The sequence below is a fragment of the Ranitomeya variabilis genome, chromosome 6, assembly GCF_051348905.1.
Source record: "Ranitomeya variabilis isolate aRanVar5 chromosome 6, aRanVar5.hap1, whole genome shotgun sequence".
Classification (NCBI taxonomy): domain Eukaryota; kingdom Metazoa; phylum Chordata; class Amphibia; order Anura; family Dendrobatidae; genus Ranitomeya; species Ranitomeya variabilis.
In genome coordinates this window covers 62,718,194-62,742,362 of record NC_135237.1, presented here as the reverse complement: position 1 = coordinate 62,742,362, position 24,169 = coordinate 62,718,194, and the positions used below count along the sequence as shown (strand labels likewise).

At 42.6% G+C, this 24,169-nt stretch overlaps 1 protein-coding gene across 6 annotated transcripts in view; it reads right to left on the bottom strand.

Moving 5' to 3' along the window:
- Positions 1-24,169, bottom strand: part of DIP2C (disco interacting protein 2 homolog C) — a 467,742-nt gene that overhangs the window by 21,973 nt on the left and 421,600 nt on the right. For all 6 annotated transcript variants that reach the window (XM_077268558.1, XM_077268561.1, XM_077268555.1 and 3 more), the window contains one exon: positions 3,714-3,775. In XM_077268558.1, coding sequence (XP_077124673.1) covers positions 3,714-3,775 — 62 coding nt within the window. The remainder of the gene's footprint in view (positions 1-3,713; positions 3,776-24,169) is intronic.

Below are 24,169 nucleotides of genomic sequence, written 5' to 3'. Positions count from 1 at the left end.
TATTTAGAATATGTTTCAAGAATCAAAAAAACAGCAAAACTGGATGTGAAATGTGCATAGAATGTTCTTGGCGACTGAGGAGTAATTGTGGGTAAATTGCTTGCGTTTCACAACACTGGCCATGCTCGGTACATTCTGTATCCATAATTACACATGTCAGAGTCCTGCGCTGCGGTCAGTACGACTATGTGTTCTCTGTGCTGGCCTCTATGGTGTTAACCAAATGCACCCTAAACCACTATATACCAGAACTCATCAGAAGTGAACTGGTGAAAATAAATCCACAGAGAAGCTGTAGGAACCAAAGCAGCAGGTACGGATGAAGAAACTGAGGGCCAACTAAGTGTATTCATTAGTCATTTATTCTGTATTCCTATTCCATAGTAAGAGCCAAAGAGGGGTCAATGGGTTACTTCTAGGTGCATGCAACTCACAGCTTCCACTATGCAGATTTTAATGAATTTTCACCAAGCCACCGGATAAGTAATAACTGTGAAGCCCATCACACACATTAAATAGATGTCAGATGAACGATTGTTCGGCCGGGGCTATCTCGCTCAGCTGTCCCTAACAGAGCACCCTCTGCCGAGCACGCTTTGTGCTCTATGACATCTCTGGCAGCGGCTTATCTCTAGAGAACAAAAGGATTGACAGTCCAATCATCTCTTGGGGGCCACCATACACATTAGACTGTTGACAAACCTGTCGATATCAGCAGGTGAAACAGACATTAGCCTAATGTGTATAGGGGCTATTAGTTGGTATCCGCACCAATCTATCTCATGATCCTCTGTCTCCCCCCGAGCCTCCCCAGCCATAAGAGTGTGACCTGGAGAAGATAAATTGAACACTGATCGCTGGAGATGAGCAAAAAGATTCAAACTACTCTAGTCTGGTGTCCAGTTTGTTCCTCCGTGGCCACTGGACCAGGGCCGAGTTCACTTCTGCATCTGCAATTTTCGGCCCCAACTTGGGCATCGCTGCCTCTTATTGTCATAGTGCCCATGATGTCACGTGAGCTCTAGTGGTCATGGATCACACAACGTAAATTATGTCATGATGTTGTAGGACACTTGTTAGCAGCAGAGGCAACCAGCTTGCCATGGAAAGGGTTGCCGATGCAGATGTATATATATATATATATATATATATATATATATATATATATATATATATATATATTTTGCAGTGTCTGTGATTACAATTATGCAGAAAGATCAGGAATAGGTAATACTCTTCCGTAATATTCACCTGAAAGGGTCAATCTACTATCCAGCCCAAGTGAGCTGTAATGGTTTGGCAAGATTGTTGCCACCATTGAATTTTCTTGAGCACTCTCCTCTTGCTTTCAGCTGCTGTGTCTCTTCCTACTAGGTCTCTCAAAGTCCTAAAGGACAGAGGCACCTGTAAGGCCCAGGACATGACTAGTCATTAGCAATTCCTTCTCTTGGACCTAACTAGGACAGCCATCAGGTGGCAGCATCAGACTCCATAGTCAAGCATCAAAGAAGACTACGGCTGGCATCGAAAAAGGGACATCAGAAAATATGCTCTTTCCTTCCACCCCACATCATTGGAAGATATATATAAAAAAGTTCCTATATCTAAAATACAGCATTATTACAAAACACAGAACCCAGCGACTCCATAGGATGCACACTGCAATACAGCCAATGATGGCAGATCGTTGGGGGGGGTACGCCGTCTGGAAACTCCCACCAGTATAGATGATTTAGAAACGTGTTCCCTTTCTAAGTTTACCCTTCAAAGCAGCACTCCCAACCATTCAGCTGTGCGAGAAAACTGTGGTCGGCCTCACATACTTAATTAAGTTTTCCAGGACTTTATTACTGATGGGCTATGCCTTTTGGCACAATGTACGTTGTGTCTGTGAATGATATCGCAAGCTCCTACCCATACAAGTGAATGGGAAATAGACCACTATTCATGGCCACTACTGAGCTGAACTTCTACTGGAGTGATCTGGCCCTTTTGAAAAGTTATTAGTGGGGGGTGTTGGGGGTCAGTTTGCCACCAACCTGATGTTGATGACCTTTTTTCTCAGGCCGAATACAGCTGAGAAAAAAAATCTACAAGCTGCACCACCTCATTGAATAAGATTGGTCCGAGTGCAATACGATTTTCATCAGATAGCACTCATCCGATTTATACACTAGTGTGAACGAGCCCATAGGGAGGACCTCAAAGATCAGATTTCCACATATCAAAAAGTGATGCCATATAAGATGGGAATAACCCTTCGATTAGTTTTTTTCAAGCATCAACATTTATGACCAATCTACGGGATAGGTAAAAGACAGAGGCGGACATATCATTGGTGCAACCTGTGCAGACGCACAGGGGGTCCAAGAGGTAAAGGGGTCACTGTCACCTCCAAAGCAGGTGGAATTGTGCATTATGATGAGCACTTGGGCTGCAAAGGGTCCATATACTGTTCTTGCCCAGAGGTCCTCTTCTGTCTGTGTCCACCAGTGGTAAAAGGTATCTGATTACTCTGGATTTGGGGCCCTAAGTGATCACAAGATGGTGGTGCCATGCTTCCTGTCCTAATGGAGCAGTACATGCTCAATTCCAAGTCTATCTGGCTTATGAAGACAAATCCATTCACATAGGTGCACGAACCCTCTGCTGACATGATCGATGGGGGACATGGCTAAATGTATCCTACTGCCTTCTGGAGATAAGGAGGAACTTTTACAAGCTATACTTCACTAGCTGCAATCTGGAGCAGGGTCCCAGGTCACAAATGTTCCTGCAATATAACGTATTTCTGCAGAAAGCAGGCAATGATTAGTGCACAAGGAAAGCAAGAAGCTAAGAAACATTTGCAACAGAACAAGGAAATAATGAGACACAAGGGCAGACACAGTGCACAGTATTCAGAGCAGTCAGTGGGAAATGGGTCTCTGAAGCAATTACAGATGGTAATACACGTTGGGTAGATCTGCTCTAAATAGTGACATATTTAACAATTTGGTTCCCAGAATTACAGTGAGCCCATAAAGTACTTCCTTTAATTATGCATAGGATAAAATTGCTGCAGTAAAGTAATGAGTATAACTGAGCCCCGAGCAAGAATGTACATACGGTAAGTAAGATCCTTTATAGAAAATGCATCCCGTACTGCACAGAGCATATCTAATCCATAGAATATCACAGCAGCTCCAATCTAGAAACTGGGCACATGGCATTACATAGTGCATATGGTTCCTTGGGTTTTCCCATCAATGAAATGGCCACTGATCATGATAATGGGGGCGTCATATTCAGTTTTGTCAAGAATGGAATGAAAGAGTTAAACACAATCATCAATGCAAAGTATGGAAACAGATTGGTTAGTAAGGGCGTCAGTACTATTCCATTTCAAGTCTTTTCTTCTCAGTCCTGATCTCAGCACACCATTACATGAGACAATTAGTCATTTATGGTATTTACAGATTTCATACAGTCAATGTACAATTCTGGTTAATAGTTGCCAACTTTCCATTTTACCTAAAACCCCAATTTCTCTAAAATTGTGGCCAAAACAAATTATTTTTGTGGTAGAGTTCAGCTTCTGTTTACAGTTGATAGTATTCTGTCAATGTAGTTGAAGAGGGGCTGATGTGTTGAAATTCGAGAACAAACATGACAAAACTATCTGAATATAGCTCCGTGCTAAGGAGGTTATTTTTAGGAAAGCTGCTACATACCTATCATGCCGTAATGCTCTCATATCCACATACACAGTTGTTGGATCTGGTCCGGATGTTCCCTGCAATACAGTGAGTGATAATAAATATACAAAGTGCACGAGTAAACTGTAATAACATAATCGCTAGTGATGAGCGAACGTGCTCGGATGAAGTCTTATCTAAGCATGCTCGGGTGCTAATGCTTCGGCGTGCTTGAAAAATATGATCAAGTCTCCGTGGCTGCATGTCTCATGGCTGTTAGACAGCAGCAACACATGCAGGGATTGTCTAACAAACAGGCTAGCCCTGCATCTGTTGTGGCTGTCTAACAGCCACGAGACATGCAGGTGCAGGGACTCAAACATATTATTCCAGCACGCTGAAGACACTCGGTTAGCACCCGAGCATGATGAGATAACACCTTATTCCAGCATGCTCGTTCATCACTACTAATCTCCTATAAAGGAAGACGTTCATCGAAAAAAAAGAGCAAGTAAAAAAAGTGCAATAATCCCTATTCAAAAATATATTTTTGTTATTTACAAATACGAAAATCTTCATAATCCAATCTCAAAGTATGAAATCTGTTTCTCCTACATTCCAGCAAAAGTATTCCTTAAGGTTTCTACGATAGTGTGATAGTGTGGCAGCTTCTTAGGCTATGTCTCCACGTTCAGGATGGCCGGCGGTATCGCCGCAGCGGCGAAGCCGCTCGGCGCTAAGCCCCGCCCCCTTTCTGGGACGCGATCATGCCGGATGTGTTAACTCTTCACATCCGGGATGATCGCTCGCTCCCATAGCGCCCTGTGATATGCCTTACGGGGACGCTGCGTCCCCGCAAGGTGTACGGACATGCTGCGATCTGAAAAGACGCGCAGCATGTCCGTAGTCGCAGGGCCGCCGCGTGCGGGTTTCCACGCATAGTGGAGACGGGATTTCATAAAATCCCCTCCACTATGCTGGAACATCTGGACACTGCTTGTTTGACGCTGCAGCTCTGCGCAGCGTCAAACAAGCAGCGTTTCCTGACCGTGGAAACATACCCTTAAAGGCTGAAGTCATTAGTTATCAGCTGGCATTCCTAGTATGTTATGTAACCAAGAAAAAGCCAAAACAACAAGAAAAAACCCCAAAACATTTATAAGAGTTTCACGGAATTTCATGAAATGATTAGAGCCTAGGGTCTCATTCACATGTCAGGGTTGTTTTTTCTGTGACACATTATATTCTATGAGGCGTCTCACAAAGCATTTTTTTTTTGTGATATTTGTTCTGTGTAAAAAGACAGAAACATTTCCTGGTCTGGTCCGGTTTGTAACCCAAACTCGTTCATTCAATGAGTCGAATGAGTCCATAAAAAAATGGACAAACATTGACAGGTGACAGGTCACTAGGAAATTTGGGATACCTACATGTGTTTTTGTTGTTCCCAAAAATAAATCAGATTTTCAGCCACAGGAAAATCTTTTTCCACATGCAAAAGGGATCCAAATGTGTGACTAAGGCCTTAGCGCTAATTAAACAATGGTAGTTTCAGTAAGGGACATAGGTAGAAGTAGAGTAAAACAATAAAACATAAAACAAAAATAACTAGCAGGCTGGCAATATAAGGCAGAAACTAAATGAGACAATTGGGGAAAAAGTTGAAATTTTTATTTTTTCTGGGATGAAAAGTAAGAAGATGAAATAAAAATAAGCATGGTCATGCTATAACTGGGAAAGTGCATTCTGAGGATTAGCTGCAACAGAATATAAAATACTTCAGGCAAATAAAGAAATAAAAGGCTTAAAATCAATCAGCAACGGGCAGATGACAAAACAACTTGAGTTCTTAAAGGAAATAACAGGTTCTCACTATTTAATCTGAGTGACCCATGATGTAGGGGCAGAGACCCTGATTCCAGTGATATGTAACTTACTGGGTTGCTCTGTGTAACCACACCCACACCACTGATTGGCAGCTTTCCGCCTATGCACAGTGTACACAGAAAGCTGCCAATCAGTCATATGACGCAGGTTCTACAGAGCTCAGCATTTTGAGAACTGGTAGATCTGCAGCTGAAAAAAATGTGATTTCATCAAAACTACACCAAGAAGCCCAGTAAGTGACATCACTGGAATCAGGGTCTCTGCCCCTTCAACATCATTCTGCTCTCAGTTGGGGTAGCAAAAACATGGTGACAGATTCCCATTATCGAAAAGCACTTCTAGATGGAGTCAGTAAAGCAAAACGCAAACAGTCAGGCACTTGGTCAATTTTATTGTCTCAGGTACGGCTATGACATTAGTGCATGCTGTATTTATCAATACCCTGTGACAAAGCTTGGTGTGAAACGCGCGTCGAGGGCAGTTCTTTTAATGGACTGCTGAGATTGCAATATGCCACTGGGCTTGTTCATATTTCCTATTTATGGATTCTATATCTTGATCACTCTGTGATCTTCCATTCTTGTCTATTTGGTATCTGCATGAGCATTTTTTTCATGATATTCTCCATAAGATGGAATCCGTTCATAATATCAGGACTGTAAATTACTACATGTTATATTCAGGACAGTAAATCATTTAATTATATATTTTATTTACCATCGTATTTATTCAATTGCACTTTGCCTATAAACTTATTCTGAAAATTTGCATCATGCCTGTTACTATTTATACTTGCTCACCAGCTAGGTATGTTGTGTCGTCTATAGTTTACCAATTTTTAATCTATCTCTCAATAACATGTAATTTTATTCATACATTCTATGTGCCTGGCACTTATTCTTTATAGGTTTTATTCCCATCTGTATGTGCATTTTGGCCTATTTACCCTATGCTCTATGTATCTATATACCTAGGTTTTTGCATTTATCAACAGCCAAACTTTAGTCCCTAGGAAAAATACTACTGAAGTTACCAACACAACTGGGAATATAGGAATTATAATTTGTACTTGACTAAATATTCGCGTGATATTTTGAAAAAAACATAGCATTTCACAATGATGAAAAAGTTCATGTGTCTGACAGACAGCAGTAACAGAATGGGGATACATTTCTGGAATATTCAAATCATAGTACTAGAAATGCTCTTTGTAAATTACGCTGCCCAACACTAAATTTCACATTTACACATTATAATAATTATAATCTTTTATTTATATAGCGCCAACATATTCCGCAGCGCTTTACAGTTTGCACACATTATCATCGCTGTCTCCATTTGGGCTCACAATCTAGATTCCCTATCAGTATGTGTTTGGAATGTGGGAGGAAACCGGAGAACCCAGAGGAAACCCACGCAAACACGGGGAGAACATACAAACTCCTTGCAGATGTTGTCCTTGGTGGGATTTGAAACCAGGACCCCAGCGATGCAAGGCTGCGCCACCGTGCTTCCCACATGCTTAAAAGCTATGGATAAGTCTGACTTAGGCTTATTGGCAAAATGTACAAACTTTTTGCACTGTGCAACTACCCGATGAAACAAGAACCACTTACCGTAAATAGCTCAACACAATTAATATAACAAATAGTTTCTCCAAATTCAACACAAAATGCCAATTTTAAGGACTACTGCAGCTTCAGAGTTATTTAACCCCTTTCAAAACCAGCACCTTCAACACTTAAGGTGTTCGAAAACCCTTGTGACTTCAAAAGACCTATAACAAGTTTTGGTGGCAGCAAACACTGAGGTTTAAGCTTGCACAGTAATAAGTATACAAAAAAAAATCTCCATTCCCAAACTCAAAGCCGTACATTACATCTAAAAACCATGAAAACAAGACACAGAATTTTGTTCTGTGGAGTGATTAAACAAAACTGGAACAACGTTATGTCTGGAGGAGGAAGAATGAAGCATATGCTGAAAAGAACATCCTGCCTACAGTGGATCATGTTGGTGGGTCAGTGATGTTCTGGGATTATTTTGCTTCATTTGGCACAGGAAATCTGAAGGTATGGAGGGGAAGATGTATTCAATCAAGTATCAGAAAATTACGTGAAAAAACATCATGTCTTCTGTGATGAAGCTGGGCATCATTGGACCTTCCAACAAGACACTGATCCCAAACATACTGCAAAGTGCACCAATGCTGGTTTCAGAAGAAGTTCTGAAAAATTCTGGAATGGATGTCACAGCCACCTGATTTGAACCCCCAAAAAAGGCAGTTGCAGCACGTAATATTAGTCAAGAATATTAGTGACCTCAAGGCGATGGCCCATGAAGAATGAGATAAGATTTGTCAGGAATGCAGACAGAAGCTACTATTTGGCTATGCATCATATTTGCTACAGGTCATAAGAGCCAAAGGTGCTCTACTAATTCCAGGAGATGCTTTTGAAGGAGGGATTGAATAATTCTGAGACTGCAGTAGTTATTACAATGGCTTTCTGTATTGAATTTGTTACATTCATTTACTTTTAGTTGAGCTATTTATATTTAACTTTGGTAATTTGCAAACAGCAGAAAGTTTATAAACTTTGCTAATTAACTTAATTTGCATTGGAGGTTGAACAGGGGCTTATGCAGATGTTTGTGCTTAACTTTACATTTAGGAAGCAAATGTACGAAAAAAAAAATCCATGGATAGACTTATGAAAGAGTGAGGACTGGTGACTTGCTCCTGTTGGGAGATCTATCTGCCTATGACTACTCCAAGACTTTTGAGGTAGTATTACTATGCTTGAGAATGAGAAGGTTCTGACCGTGACCCAGTCCTCTGTAATAATAAGAGGTAGTTGTTTTATATGAATTAAATAGGACTTAAAGGGAACCTGTCAGCGGATACATGCTGCTCGATCCACAGGCAACATGTATCAGACACTGGTTGTATAGTACATGTATAGTGCGAGACCTGTCAATCCAGGCCAGCGGGCGTGGAAACTCACCATAGACCCATCTGTCCAACTTGTCTCTAGCGGGGCTTGGTCCCTAGAAGCTATTAAATTATGTTTTTCTATGAAACGCCACAGTGTTTAGAGTCAAACATACCTGGCTGATGTCATACAGCCAGTATCTGATACATGCTGCCTGTGAATCAGACAACATGTATCAGCAATCAGGTTCCATCTCAAGATGTCCAGAGAAAATAAGTTATCACCTAGTCATAGGATAGATGATAGCTTATTTTTTGTTGGTGGTCCGACTGATCTGCCCCACACCGATTGGCAGAAGCGGGAATTTTCTGTCGGGGCCTTTTATCCCTGTTAGAATGGAGCGTCACGTCAGATGCCCAAACACCGTTCCGTGGAGCTGCCGAAAAAAAAACAAACAAAGGGCTGCGAATGTGAGCTCCAAAGGGAATTAAGGAGGGGTGATTGAGAATACACTGTGACTCTATTCTAGTAGAAGTGCCCAGTTCTGCAGCCCATAAATCACCACCCATCCTGTGTATAAGGCTTCTTTCACACTTCAGTTTTTTGGCGTCAGTCACTTCCGACATAATGACGGATCCGTCACAATAGTTAAAAAAACGGATGTAACGGATCTGTTTTTTTGACGGATCCGTTACTCGGGGGTTGTATATACTTTTTGGAGCATGCGCAATTGAAAAAAATTGAAAAAACGGATTGGGGCGACGGATCCGCCAAAATGACGGTCGCGACGGATCCGTCGCCCATAGGTGGCCATTCTATGAAATGACGGACGCGACGGATCCGTCGCGATCCGCCATTTCAACGCAGACAAAAAACGTTGCAATGACCGTCAATGTCTAGATGACGTCCGCCAAATTTTGACGGATCCGTCGCATGACGGATGGAACGGACGACCATCCGTCACAATCCGTCGCTAATGCAAGTCTATGGGGAAAAAAACGGATCCGTCGAAAAAAAAACGGATCCGTTTTTTGAGGAAAATGGCGGATTTAGACTGACGCCAAACAACTGAAGTGTGAAAGAGGCCTAAGAGATAGCTTGTCTGCACCAGAAATTCTATTGAAATGTGAAAGCATCTATAGCTTCAACAACACCTATTTATTGTAATGGATGGCACCCAGGGCCGGACTGGCCATAGGGCACTTCTGGCAAATGCCAGAAGGGCCGGTGCCAGTGGTGGGCCGCTCAATCCGCCGCCCCCGCCGTCGCATTCAACTATACCGGCGTATAGACGCCGGTACAGTTGAATGCAATGATGGAGGAGAGAGCGTCTACAGACGCTCCTCTCCCATCATTCCCCGCTCTGCCTCTGACACTGTGGGTGCGCGATGATGTCATATCATCGCGCACCTGCTGTGTCCCGGGCAGACTGCAGCTGCTGAGACAGGAGCAGGAACCAGGAAGCAACGCTGGGCGCGAGGAGAGGTGAGGAGAGTTTTTTTTTTTCTGGACTGTGGGGCCATTCTCGGAGGAGGTGAGGGGAGGAAGAGAAGAGATGTGGGCTGTATATAGTTCTCTGTGGGCTGTGCTCTGTGCTGTATACTGCTGTGGGCTGTATATAGTTCTCTGTGGGCTGTGCTCTGTGCTGTATAATGCTGTGGGCTGTATATAGCTCTCTGTGGGCTGTGCTCTGTGCTGTATACTACTGTGTGCTCTGTGCTATATATAGTTCTCTGTGGGCTGTGCTCTGTGCTGTATACTGCTGTGGGCTGTATATAGTTCTCTGTGGGCTGTGCTCTGTGCTGTATACTACTGTGGGCTGTATATAGTTCTCTGTGGGCTGTGCTCTGTGCTGTATACTGCTGTGGGCTGTATATAGTTCTCTGTGGGCTGTGCTCTGTGCTGTATACTACTGTGGGCTGTATATAGTTCTCTGTGGGCTGTGCTCTGTGCTGTATACTGCTGTGGGCTGTATATAGCTCTCTGTGGGCTGTGCTCTGTGCTGTATACTACTGTGGGCTGTATATAGTTCTCTGTGGGCTGTGCTCTGTGCTGTATACTGCTGTGGGCTGTATATAGCTCTCTGTGGGCTGTGCTCTGTGCTGTATACTACTGTGTGCTCTGTGCTATATATAGTTCTCTGTGGGCTGTGCTCTGTGCTGTATACTGCTGTGGGCTGTATATAGCTCTCTGTGGGCTGTGCTCTGTGCTGTATACTACTGTGTGCTCTGTGCTATATATAGTTCTCTGTGGGCTGTGCTCTGTGCTGTATACTGCTGTGGGCTGTATATAGTTCTCTGTGGGCTGTGCTCTGTGCTGTATACTGCTGTGGGCTGTATATAGTTCTCTGTGGGCTGTGCTCTGTGCTGTATACTACTGTGGGCTGTATATAGCTCTCTGTGGGCTGTGCTCTGTGCTGTATACTACTGTGGGCTGTATATAGTTCTCTGTGGGCTGTGCTCTGTGCTGTATACTGCTGTGGGCTGTATATAGCTCTCTGTGGGCTGTGCTCTGTGCTGTATACTACTGTGTGCTCTGTGCTATATATAGTTCTCTGTGGGCTGTGCTCTGTGCTGTATACTGCTGTGGGCTGTATATAGTTCTCTGTGGGCTGTGCTGTATACTGCTGTGGGCTGTATATAGTTCTCTGTGGGCTGTGCTCTGTGCTGTATACTACTGTGGGCTGTATATAGCTCTCTGTGGGCTGTGCTCTGTGCTGTATACTACTGTGGGCTGTATATAGTTCTCTGTGGGCTGTGCTCTGTGCTGTATACTGCTGTGGGCTGTATATAGTTCTCTGTGGGCTGTGCTCTGTGCTGTATACTGCTGTGGGCTGTATATAGCTCTCTGTGGGCTGTGCTCTGTGCTGTATACTACTGTGTGCTCTGTGCTATATATAGTTCTCTGTGGGCTGTGCTCTGTGCTGTATACTGCTGTGGGCTGTATATAGTTCTCTGTGGGCTGTGCTCTGTGCTGTATACTACTGTGGGCTGTATATAGCTCTCTGTGGGCTGTGCTCTGTGCTGTATACTACTGTGGGCTGTATATAGTTATCTGTGGGCTGTGCTCTGTGCTGTATGCTACTGTGGGCTGTATATAGTTCTCTGTGGGCTGTGCTCTGTGCTGTATATAGTTCTCTGTGGGCTGTGCTCTGTGCTGTATACTACTGTGGGCTGTATATAGTTATCTGTGGGCTGTGCTCTGTGCTGTATGCTACTGTGGGCTGTATATAGTTCTCTGTGGGCTGTGCTCTGTGCTGTATATAGTTCTCTGTGGGCTGTGCTCTGTGCTGTATACTACTGTGGGCTGTATATAGTTATCTGTGGGCTGTGCTCTGTGCTGTATGCTACTGTGGGCTGTATATAGTTCTCTGTGGGCTGTGCTCTGTGCTGTATATAGTTCTCTGTGGGCTGTGCTCTGTGCTGTATACTACTGTGGGCTGTATATAGTTATCTGTGGGCTGTGCTCTGTGCTGTATGCTACTGTGGGCTGTATATAGTTCTCTGTGGGCTGTGCTCTGTGCTGTATATAGTTCTCTGTGGGTTGTGCTCTGTGCTGTATACTACTGTGGGCTGTATATAGTTCTCTGTGGGCTGTGCTCTGTGCTGTATACTACTGTGTGCTGTATATAGTTCTCTGTGGGCTGTGCTGTATATAGTACTCTGTTGGCTGTGCTGTATATAGTACTCTGTGGGCTGTGCTGTATATAGTACTCTGTGGGCTGTGCTGTATATAGTACTCTGTGGGCTGTGCTGTATATAGTACTCTGTGGGCTGTGCTGTATATAGTACTCTGTGGGCTGTGCTGTGTATAGTACTCTGTGGGCTGTGCTGTATATAGTACTCTCTGGGCTGTGCTGTATATAGTACTCTCTGGGCTGTGCTGTATATAGTACTCTGGGCTGTGCTTTATATAGTACTCTGGGCTGTGCTGTATATAGTACTCTGGGCTGTGCTTTATATAGTTCTCTGTGGGCTGTGCTGTATATAGTTCTCTGTGGGCTGTGCTGTATATAGTTCTCTGTGGGCTGTGCTGTATATATTACTTTGTGGGCTGTGCTGTATATATTACTTTGTGGGCTGTGCTGTATATATTACTCTGTGGGCTGTGCTGTATACTACTGTGTGGACTGTGCTGTATACTTCTACGTGGGCTGTGCTGTATACTACTGTGTGGTCTGTGCTGTATACAACTGTGTGGTCTGTGCTGAATACTGCTGTGTGGGCTGTGTTATCTACTACGCGAGCTGTGCTATAGTATGCAGGCTGTGCTGTATACTATGCGGTTTGTGCTATATAATATGCGGGCTTTGCTATATACTATGGGGAGTATATTATATTCTATGGGGGAGGCCATGTTATGTACTATGTGGCTGTGTTATATACTATTGTGGGGGTATATTATATTCTATGGGGGAGGCTGCGTTATATACTATGGGGGGCTGCATTATATTCTATGGGGGGCTACATTATATATTATGGGGAGGTGGGCTGTATTATATTCTATGGGGGTTACATACTCTGGGGTGGCTGCATTATACTCTGTGGGGTGGCTGCATTATACTCTGGGGTGGCTGCATTATACTCTGGGGTGGCTGCATTATACTCTGGGGTGGCTGCATTATACTATATGTGGGCTGCATTATACTGTATCGAGGACTATGGGGAATACGTTATACTATATGAAGAACTATGGGGTGCATTATACTATGGGAAGTGAATTGTACTACATGGATGACTGTGGCGGTGCATTATACTATATGGAGCACTATGAGGATTGTATTATGCTATATGGAGGACTATGAGGAGTGTATTATACTATGTGGAGGACTGAGCAGTGTATTTTAATATATGGAGGACTATAGGGACTGTATTATACTATATGGAGGACTATGGAGCACATTATAATATATGGAGGACTATGGGGTGTATTTTACTAAACAAGTAAAATGCTGCATATTCGGATTGTTTTTGCTGGAACAAAAAGCCTTGTTGTCAGCAGCACATTGCCAGTGTAAACTGTAGATGTGCTGCTGAAAACATGATACTGTATGGTGATCTATTAGTGATCGTTCTGTCTCATCATTATTCCTCAGCTGGTGGAAAGAGGCCGGGAAACAAGCGTTGAACAACTTCAGTATTGTCGATCAAACTCGTTTAGCGGCCTGAACTCAGTGCACGTAAATACAACAGAAAGGCTTCTGTGTGATGTGCAATATGTTAGCATTTGGGGACCCATTTTAAACTTTGCCTAGGGCCCCACTTTGCCTAAAACCGGCCCTGCCTACAAGTGTACAAAGATATTATACAGTCACCATGTGACAAGTGGGCCTGTGTAACTTCAAATGCCAGGGCTGAATTTTAGTCCCAGTCCGGCCCTGATGGCACCACATTGTATACGGATGGGAGCATGACATAATGTTTTGGTGGAGATGGGTATGACGTACTAGATGTCATACTACAGGCTCTACATAGCATCAAACTCATTTAAAAAGGGTTTTCGTTTCTTTTACAACCAAGGCCCAACCTAAAACCCATCGAAGGCTCAACCTACACTTTAAACCATAAAGAGCGGGCTGCTTTTGGACAAAGAAGAATCCACCTGTAAAAGACATCGTGTGCCCAAACCCTGACTGTAATTGTAATGGTTCATCCAATCATTGAGCTTACGTTCTGGCATATTTGTATATCTGAAAACAAGTAAATTTGAAATATATTCCAATTATTCATACACTTTATCTACAAAAAAAAAAATACTGCTATAAAGAACAAGGACACCTGCAGAAATAGTAGCAGGGCATTTTTTTGGGGACGTTGTAATATACAGCCTACCATACCCAGGAAAGGTGAATGGACTACAAGGCAAACATGATGGCTTCCGGAGAGTATGGAAAGCAAAAAAAGTTACTTTCTGTAAAAAAAAACCCCAACCAAAAGTAATCTGTTGGCAGTTTTTTTTGCTATTTAATCTGAAAGCAGTTTAATGCTGAGAGCCTGATTCCAGCGACGTGTCACTTACTAGGCTGTGTGCTACAGTTTCAGTACAATCCGTGTTTTATCAGCAGAAGATTATCACTGCACTGGTCTCACATGCACAGCAGTCCAGGAAATCTGCAAAACCCCGCCTCCACCACTGATTGGCAGCATGCTGACAATGCACAGTGTACACAGGAAGTAAAAAGTAGTATGAATCATGAATCATTGTCGACAAGAGGCAGGTTTAATAAATGCTAAAATGTCAAGCTGTGAGGTCAGATCACATAACAAGAGTCATCACACATAGCAGTAATTCCTTACAGTATTGACAATTATGGTTGATTTCATAACCAGTTTTCTAAGCAATCAGGATATGGGCCATTATGCTCCACATTACTGTACTATTCTGGAGTCGTGTCAGTGGTTGGGTTGTATAAGAAACAGATATTATTATACAACTTGATGGAAATTCTGCATGGAGGAAGTACGGAGTTCTGTGATGATGGATAAATCAGAGGAGGCCTTGGGGGTTCTGCTAAACACATCAACCTATTATACGAAGCCTAAAACAATCAGTATAAAGTCACCATTATAGGTGACCTATAGCCAATGAGGCTTCTCAAAACTCACCATCTAGCTGCTGTGATGAGAATTATAACTGTGTTTTGGCCAGATCAGAAATTTGATTTGCTCATTGTTCCTCGAGGTGATACTATATGTGTCTGCTGGAGGGGAAATTAACTTACCCCAATCAGATGATTGCTATGGGAATATGTGGTTACTGCAGTATAGTTATATAGTATAGATTTCCTTATATAGTACAGATTTTTTATATATATATTTTTTTTATATTAGTTATTTTTATAATTTTTTTATATTTTATTTCAAATGTTATGTAAACTTTTTTTTTTCTTCAAGGACGTGACAATTCTGCTGCAGATCAGCAAGAAACCCACGGCAAAATCCCCAATTATCGGGGTCTTTTCACCAATTTTGACTTTCTCCTTGAACTTAGGCGGGTTTCACATTTGCATTCAGGAGGGTTGCGGATGGCAGCGTACTTCCTCCCTTCTTTCTCCCTGTATACGTCCTGCGTACCTACCTTTAACGTGGGCACGCAGGGACGTGCGTTGTATGCGGATGCATCCGCATGCAGCGATTTGACGTGTGCGGCGACCACACGGAAGCGCAAAAATGTTTCTGGTCATGACTGTTGGACCAACAGCCAAACACAGGGGTGTGGGAACAGTTTGGGATTCAACAGGTGGGTAATTGATTATTTTAGAAAAAACTCTAATCTAGTGAAAATCTTATTATTAATTCCTGGGAAACCCTGTTACTAATATCCTAATATTTTCTATCTATAGCTCCTACACAGAGTATTTGTGTCTCCAGCATTTTAATCAGGAATATTTACAAAGTTGTTAACTTAGACGCATAAAAGTTCTACTCTGTGATTTAAGTTAACCCTCCTGTGAGGCTTGAGGAACCTACCATATATCAGACTGATACCCAAAAATAAACTATGCACAACTGTAACACATAGGTCTCTTTATAGGGGGTTGGCCCACCATAAAAGCATGTCAACTGTCCACAGGATAGGTGGCAAGTTGTGATCGCTAGGGATTCAATGGCTGGAGCCCCCCACCAATCCTGAGAACCATCTCTCTAATCAAAGGGCGGATTCCATAAGCCCATTCTCAGGATTAGTGGAGACCCCTGTGATCAGACCCTACCAGCTAACAGCAACTTCTCGCCAATTCTGCCGATACATTATACGTTTTTATAGTCGACGTCAACAATTTTAATCTACTTTTAATCCATTGCTATCTGCCCAGTTCATATTCCGCTTCTACTCAAACATATAGAAAGCTCAGAACCTTTTGACTCGAAGCCAATTACGCTCCATTATAGGAAGGTTATAGATAGATGGGTTTTTAGGGAGTATAAAAATCCCATACCTGTTCAGCCAGTTTCCCCAGCCTGTGTGGCTATATCAGCAAGGATTGCAAAGGGGTGAGTGAAGGTACAGTAAGGAACAGGTGAAGAAAATTAAAGGAAGGAGGTAACGTACAAAAGTCAAAACAGATATAAGAACACAGGGATGTAAGGAAAATGCCAGAAGCGGGGAGTAAAACAAAACAAAAAAAAACAAAAACAAATGTCAAATATAGAAACTTTATCAAATGAAACAAAAACAGTTAAAATAACAAAAGAAAATAATCTGTTAAAAGTTTACACAACTAAAAGATGAGATGTCTACAGGTTTAGTAGAGACAGTTATGAACAGTTGACGACAAAAAGCAGCATTTAATGACGGACCACGTACCTGAGAATAGAGACCCGACAGCAGTGTCATATATATTATGCTAATATTCCCTACATTAAACACTGCAAACTGAACTCATAATACACAAATGTAACCGTGCCAAAGATTAGGGTAAAACCTGGAATTTTTCACATTTACTGGAATAGAAGCATCAAGGAGTTGTGTAAATTTTAGGAAATTCCACCTTGGAGAGACACTTTTAGCTCTACCGCAAAAAAAAGAAGAAAAAAACATGTCTGTAGGATGCTATTTACACTGCTAGTCAGTATACCCCTTTAGGAGTACACACACAGGTACTTGTGGTATTTTGTGCACACAATAAAGATAGAATGATGCTGAAAGTTAACACTTCACAGAACAAAAGCCATAGAACTTGTATAGTTAGGTGTTGAGTTACATTTTTCTTCATCGGGATATCTTGCTGCACCATTGTATTCACGCTTGGAATGGCCCACAGGAGAACTGGTAATTCCCCGGTAGGCCCATGTGCACAAGTGGCGCACCCATCTAATATATAAAGCTGAATGTGTGTGTGTGTGTATGTATGTATGTATGTATGTATGTCCGGGATTGGCATCTGAACCGTAGCAGCTACAGCCACAAAATTTTGCACAGTCACACGTCTGGACCCCGAGAGCGTCATAGGCTATGTTGTGAGGTGAAATTTTAACCCCGCGCTTTCCAATTCACCAAACAATTTTGCCCCTATCTACATAATGGGGAAAAAGTGAAAGGAAAAGTGTTGGAGGCGTCGCAGCTACAGGCACAAAATTTTGCACAGTCACACGTCTGGACCCTGAGAGCGTCAAAGCTATATTGTGAGGTGAAATTTTAACCCCGCGCTTTCCAAGTCACCAAACAATTTTGCCCCTATCTACATAATGGGGAAAAAATGAAAGGAAAAGTGTTGGAGGCAAATTAACAGCTGCCAGATGTGAACAAGGGGGACTTAAAGAATGACAGCGATGGCACCAAAGAGTATATACTGTACAGTTGCTAAGGTGGGGCCCCAACATGGGATAATCACACCACCACGGGGATATGAACACACACACAAAATGCGCCACACACTACCACGTGCTCGAACACATATACCACCCTCAGTGCACATTTCACCACACATACACCAACCTCGCCACATAAATGTAGAAACACAAAAGTCGCCGCTCAAAACTCGCCACGCGCAAAACTCTCCACATGCAAAACTCGCCACACGTGCAAAACTCGCCACACGCAAAACTTGCACACGCAGAAAAATTGCCACACGCAGAAAAATTGCCACATGCACAAAAGTTGCAACACATGCAAAAGTTGCCTCACACAAAACTTGCACATACTCAAAAGGCACCACACATAAAACTCGCCACGCGCAAAACTCGCCATGCGCAAAACTTGCTGCACACAACTTGCTACACTAACCTGTCACATGCAACTCGACACACAAAAAGTTGCTACACGCATGTCGCCACACAAAACTCATCTCACAAAAGTCCCTACATGCATGTCGCCACACGCAACTCAACACACACAACTTGACACACGAAACTCGCCCTAAAACACACACAAGTCTGGTATCCTTCAAAAATAAAAATCTGATTAATAAGCAGACAAACTACAAGAGCAACAAATGTACCATATAGGAATCCGGCAGCTGTCAGTCACATGACCAGTCTATTATGTGTATGTGTGAGCTAATATATACTGCCAGGGGGTGGGCTTACTGTTGGCTGGGGATTTATCAGGCTGCCATTTTAGCTTACAAATACTGAGGTAAAAATACTGACCAAATAACGTGTGAACGAGGGCTAATACAGGAGGAGATGGCATACAGCTATATACTATATACAGGAGATGACACACAGGTATATACTATTTACAGGGGAGATGACACACAGGTATATACTATATACAGGAGGAGATGACACACAGATATATACTATATACAGGAGAGATGACACACAGGTATATACTATATAGAGGAGGAGATGACATACAGGTACATACTACATACAGGAGGAGATGACATACAGGTATATACTATATACAGGAGGAGATGACACACAGGTATATACTATATACAGGAGCAGATTACCTACAGGTATATAGTATATACAGGAGGAGATGACACAGGTATATGCTATGTATAGGAGGAGATGACATACAGGTATATACTATATACAGGAGATGACACACAGATATATACTATATATAGGTGAGATGACACACAGGTATATACTATATACAGGAGATTACATACAGGTATATCTAATATATAAAGCTGAATGTGTGTATGTATGTATGTGTGTATGTCCGGGATTGGCATCTGTACCGTCGCAGCTACAGCCACAAAATTTTGCACAGTCACACGTCTGGACCCCGAGAGCGTCATAGGCTATGTTGTGAGGTGAAATTTTAACCCCGCGCGTTCCAATTCACCAAACAATTTTGCTCCTATCTACATAATGGGGAAAAAGTGAAGGGAAAAGTGTTGGAGGAAAATTGACAGCTGCCAGATGTGAACAATGAGGACTTAAAGAATGAGAGCGATGGCGACAAAGAGTATATACCGTACAGTTGCTAAGGTGGGGCCCCGACATGGGATACTCACCACACACGGGGATATGAACACAAACACAAAATGCGCCACACACTACCACGTGCTTGAACACATATACCACCCTCAGCACACATTTCACCACACACACACACCAACCTCGCCACATAAAAGTCGAAACACAAAAGTCACCACTCAAAACTCGCTACATGCAAAACTCGCCATATGCAAAACTAGGCTCACGCAAAACTCGCCACACGTGCAAAACTCACCTCATGGAAAACTCACCTCATGCAAAACTTGCACACACAGAAAAATTGCCACATGTACAAAAGTTGCACCACATGCAAAAGTTGCCTCACACAAAACTTGCACATACTCAAAATGCACCACACATAAAACTCGCCACGCGCAAAACTCGCCATGCACAAATCTTGCTGCACACAACTTGCTACACTAACCTGTCACATGCAACTCAACACACAAAATGTTGCTACACGCATGTCGCCACACAAAACTCATCTCACAAAAGTCGCTACATGCATGTCGCCACACGCAACTCAACACACACAACTTGACACATAAAACTCGCCCTAAAACACACACAAGTCTGGTATTGTCCTTCAAAAATAAAAATCTGATTAATAAGCAAACTACAAGAGCAACAAATGTACCATATAGGAAATACGGCAGCTGTCAGTCACATGACCTGTCTATTATGTGTATGTGTGAGCTAATATATACTGCCAGGGGGGAGGGCTTCCTGTTGGCTGGGGATTTATCAGGCTGCCAATAGCAACCAATCACAGCTCAGCTTCTATTTTGCTACAGTTAATTAACCTGAGCTCTGATTGGTTAATATAGGCAACAAAGACATTCTCAGTATAACAAAGCTAATATATGTTGTGAAATGCTTCTATTTGCTTAGTTTTTGCCTTTTAATAATTACATTTCTATCTATTTGTTTTGTGGTTTTTGTGTGCAGAATAAATTTTTGTTAACACATTCTATTTTGCTAACAGCAGTCATTAACCCGGGCGAAGCCGGGTAGTACAGCTAGTTTCCCTATATAAGCAGTAATTGGCACAATACGATTAATTATCTGTGCACAGACTGAAGCAGCAGCTCATGATTCATTTACCAAACTGCCTAATTTATTATTGTGTAGAAGCAGAGGTAAATTTGCAAGTAGCTTAATAGTGGGTCCCCAGAGTCAATCTTTAATAGTGGGTCCCCAGAGTCAATCTTTAATAGTGGGTCCCCAGAGTCAATCTTTAATAGTGGGTCCCCAGAGTCAATCTTAGAGGTGGGCCCCGGCACTCCAGCCCGGCACTGGTTTTTGGGTGTTCATTTTAAGAAATGCTAATTTTGTAGCCTTCACCTAAAGCTCATTTAGACAGTAGCTATCTTTTCCGACTTCCCTGTTCAGCTTGGCAAACAGTTTCTGTGTTTTCTATCGGAAGAGTGGAAAAGTCCAGGAGAACTTAAAGTTTGGACATTTTGCATTCAAACTGCCCAATCCTTCTCTCTAGTGACAGTAGGTCTTGCTGAAATTAGCAACTATGCCAAACTTTAATCCAAAGAGCATGAGGACATTTTGATAAAAAGGAGGATATACTTCCCTGAGCTCTGTGGGGAAGGCAAGCCACAATAGGGGCTCACCGGCTATGTTATCAGTATTATCAGTGTAAGGAGGTACCTGTTGGTTGAACAGTAGACCACTATCTGTCCTGACTTTCCCATACTCGAGCGCTCTGCTGATCATTCATGTGGTTTCCACAGTTAAACAGGAGAAAGCTGCTGCCAGACATGTCTATCAGCGGCTTATGACCCCTGAATACAATGGGTTCAGGTGCTGAAATTCCAACTGCCCGGTCCTTCTGTTCCCTAACATTATCTCAGGGCAGTGTCAGAAGGCCCATGCAAATTAGTAAGCTGGGTCCTGTTGAAATCAGTGGGGGGTTGACCAACTTTCACCTAATGTGTTTGAGGGGTCTTAAGTATTAGAACACAACTTATTACAAAGGAGAAAGAGAGCACTCAATTTTTCAATTGATTTAAACATTTCCAGGAAATATCCAATTTGCAACTCGCCTACTAATGGGCTGTAAAAAACCCGATAAGACTCGGATGCTTTCCATGTGTCATCTGAGTATTATGTTTTTTACAGTTTAGGCTGGGTTCATATTATGTTGTCGGTCAGTGGCTCCGTCGAGACTTGCGTCTGATGCCATGGAAATTCGAACATTTGCGCTAACACCTCCAATGATTGTGTGCTCTGGCAGACATCATTTTCGGCCATCTCTGCCTTTTTGGAGTTGCATCTTCGAGCACACTTCAAACAGGCGTATATGGAGGAAAATAATATCCAAAAGAGAGCACAGTGACACCATCTCTATCATTACAGTCAACGGCACAGTCAGCGCAAATGTCCGAATCCAGGTTTCCAGGGATTCAGATGTAAGCACTGAAGGAGCCACTGACCATAAGCTAAATCGAAAAGTAGACAGAGCCTAATGGGTAGGAGAAGTTTGGAATAATTATATACAGTATTTTTTTTTTTGCTTATGAGAAAAACAGATGACATACTAATGGAAACACAGACTGAAAATTGGATGTTTTTTTTATCATACACCTGATTGATAGTGGAGAACCATACAGTTAGCATTTTGGCACTTTTCATTTAGAAATGAAGTGCAAGAGCAATGCACTCGGGAGCATGCAGCAGGCACTTTTGTACAACTCTCAGAGACCATACATTTTTCACTTTAGGTAACACTGCCCGGCAATCTCATTGAAAAGGAGCAGACATCCAGGGAGCAGACATCCAGATACCAAACATCAGGACTGGTGCCACGCTGACAGCAAATGAGTAGAAAACATCTTGGTACCAGACACCAATTACAGTATGTTCTCTCTCTGTCAGTGTTATAAATCGGGTTTTTCTGAGACTATTTAGGTGGTTAAACTTTGAACTTGCAAGAAAAGTAAAATCTGCTCTGACGAAGTCACAGTTCCTCTAAGGACTCAGTAGAAATTGCATCAGCAATAGACACATGAAATACAAGTAAAGCTAAGGGAATGTAGAATCTTAAGTATTGAGGCCGCCCCGCTCGTGAGATTTCATATAAATATTGATTCCCAAACTAGAGATCGTCTTCTATCAACCACTCTGCTGATAATCTCACAGCTCTGAGTAAATAACATCAGCAAATGGCTTTATGTTGTTAACGCTCGGCTACAAGAATACTAATGCAGATCTTGGATAAGACTTGTAAAGCTTCCAAATATTCTACTAAGAGTAAACGTTTATAGACAGAAAGAGAACAGGGAGGTTATAGCTCTGGTAAAGAGCAAAATACTAAAAAAATTAAAATAAAAAAGGCACCCAACTTGGGCAGCAAGCAACGGAGTGCGTAATTTGCGCTTGCACCACAAAATTACGTTTCTATTGGCTGGGTTTACATGTCCAATATTCAAGGTAAGAGAACGGACCTCAATGTCTGGACAGACTGCAATTCTGCTGACACGAACTCAGCTACTTCATAGACGTATGTTGAGTCTGGGCCATGGTAGCCCGTTGTTGGTCAATGTGGTTGCAACATGAACAACTTTAATTTTCTATTCACAGGATATGAGATTAACGTCTGATTGTTGGGGGTCCCATCCAGAGCAATCGCGAGAATAGGGGGTTACTATGTGAGTAAAACACATGAATGCCCCTGCTTCATTTACTTGGTCTATGGGCGCAATAGCGCATGTGTGACTATCGCTCCCTTAAACAGTGAATGGAGTAGTGGTCACTCCTACCCCTCCATCTACATGGGATCCTCATTCTCGTGACAACTTGGGACCCCAGTGCATGGACATTCAACGATCATACAATTATTCCCTATCCTTAGACTAAGATTAGGGGTCAACGTGGAAAATCAGGAGGTCAGGCAATACCACCGTAATCAAGAACTGGGTTTCAATGGATACTTAAGGACTGCAGACCATAGTAAAACAAGTTCATGTTTGGTTTTTGCATGGAGCGTTTGGAACAGAATTTTTTTAAGATATGCTTTTGTTTGGTGACATTTTAGGGGAAGAATAAAAAGTTATGCATTAGGTACGCCTATTAAGGTGTTAACCGAGTTAAAATAGAACCATCCAGTATTTATTTGTGGCATATGATGGTAATATTTGGGAATCTACAGTATTATCATGAAGGCGTTAAATAGCAGTCTTATTTGGACACTGCATATTATTTTGAGCGCTATCTTTTGGTATTATTTGGTAATGCCGCACTTATGCACTATGGGCGACTCCTATACCTTACATTATGTAAAAACCAATCTGAATTGTCCTGGTAAAGATTGCAGTTAAAGGGAACCTGTCACCCCGTTTTTTGAAGATGAGATAAAAATAGCGTTAAATAGGGGCAGAGCTGGGCGCTACATTAGTGTCTTTTGTGTGCCTTTATTACCCACCTATGCTGCCGAAATACCTTTGTAAAGTTGCCGTTTTGGGCTGTCACTCACGCTGTTCGCATCTCGGCTTCAGAAAAATGGCCACCGCGATCTCCATCTGCGCACGCGCGGCTTCCCGCAGCCATTTTCCTGAAGCCCCGGGAAGCCGAGCAATACCATCTGCGCACGCCCGGCCACAGGAAGATGGCCGCGCCCACCGATACATCGATGAATAGCGCAGATCGCGCTCTTTTTCATCACCAAATGCAGTGGATTCTCCAGTTGGGCATGCGCACACCACTATGCCACCAACGGAATGATGACCAGGATCTGGGGGAGAAACAGCGTTGTCACCACGCCCAT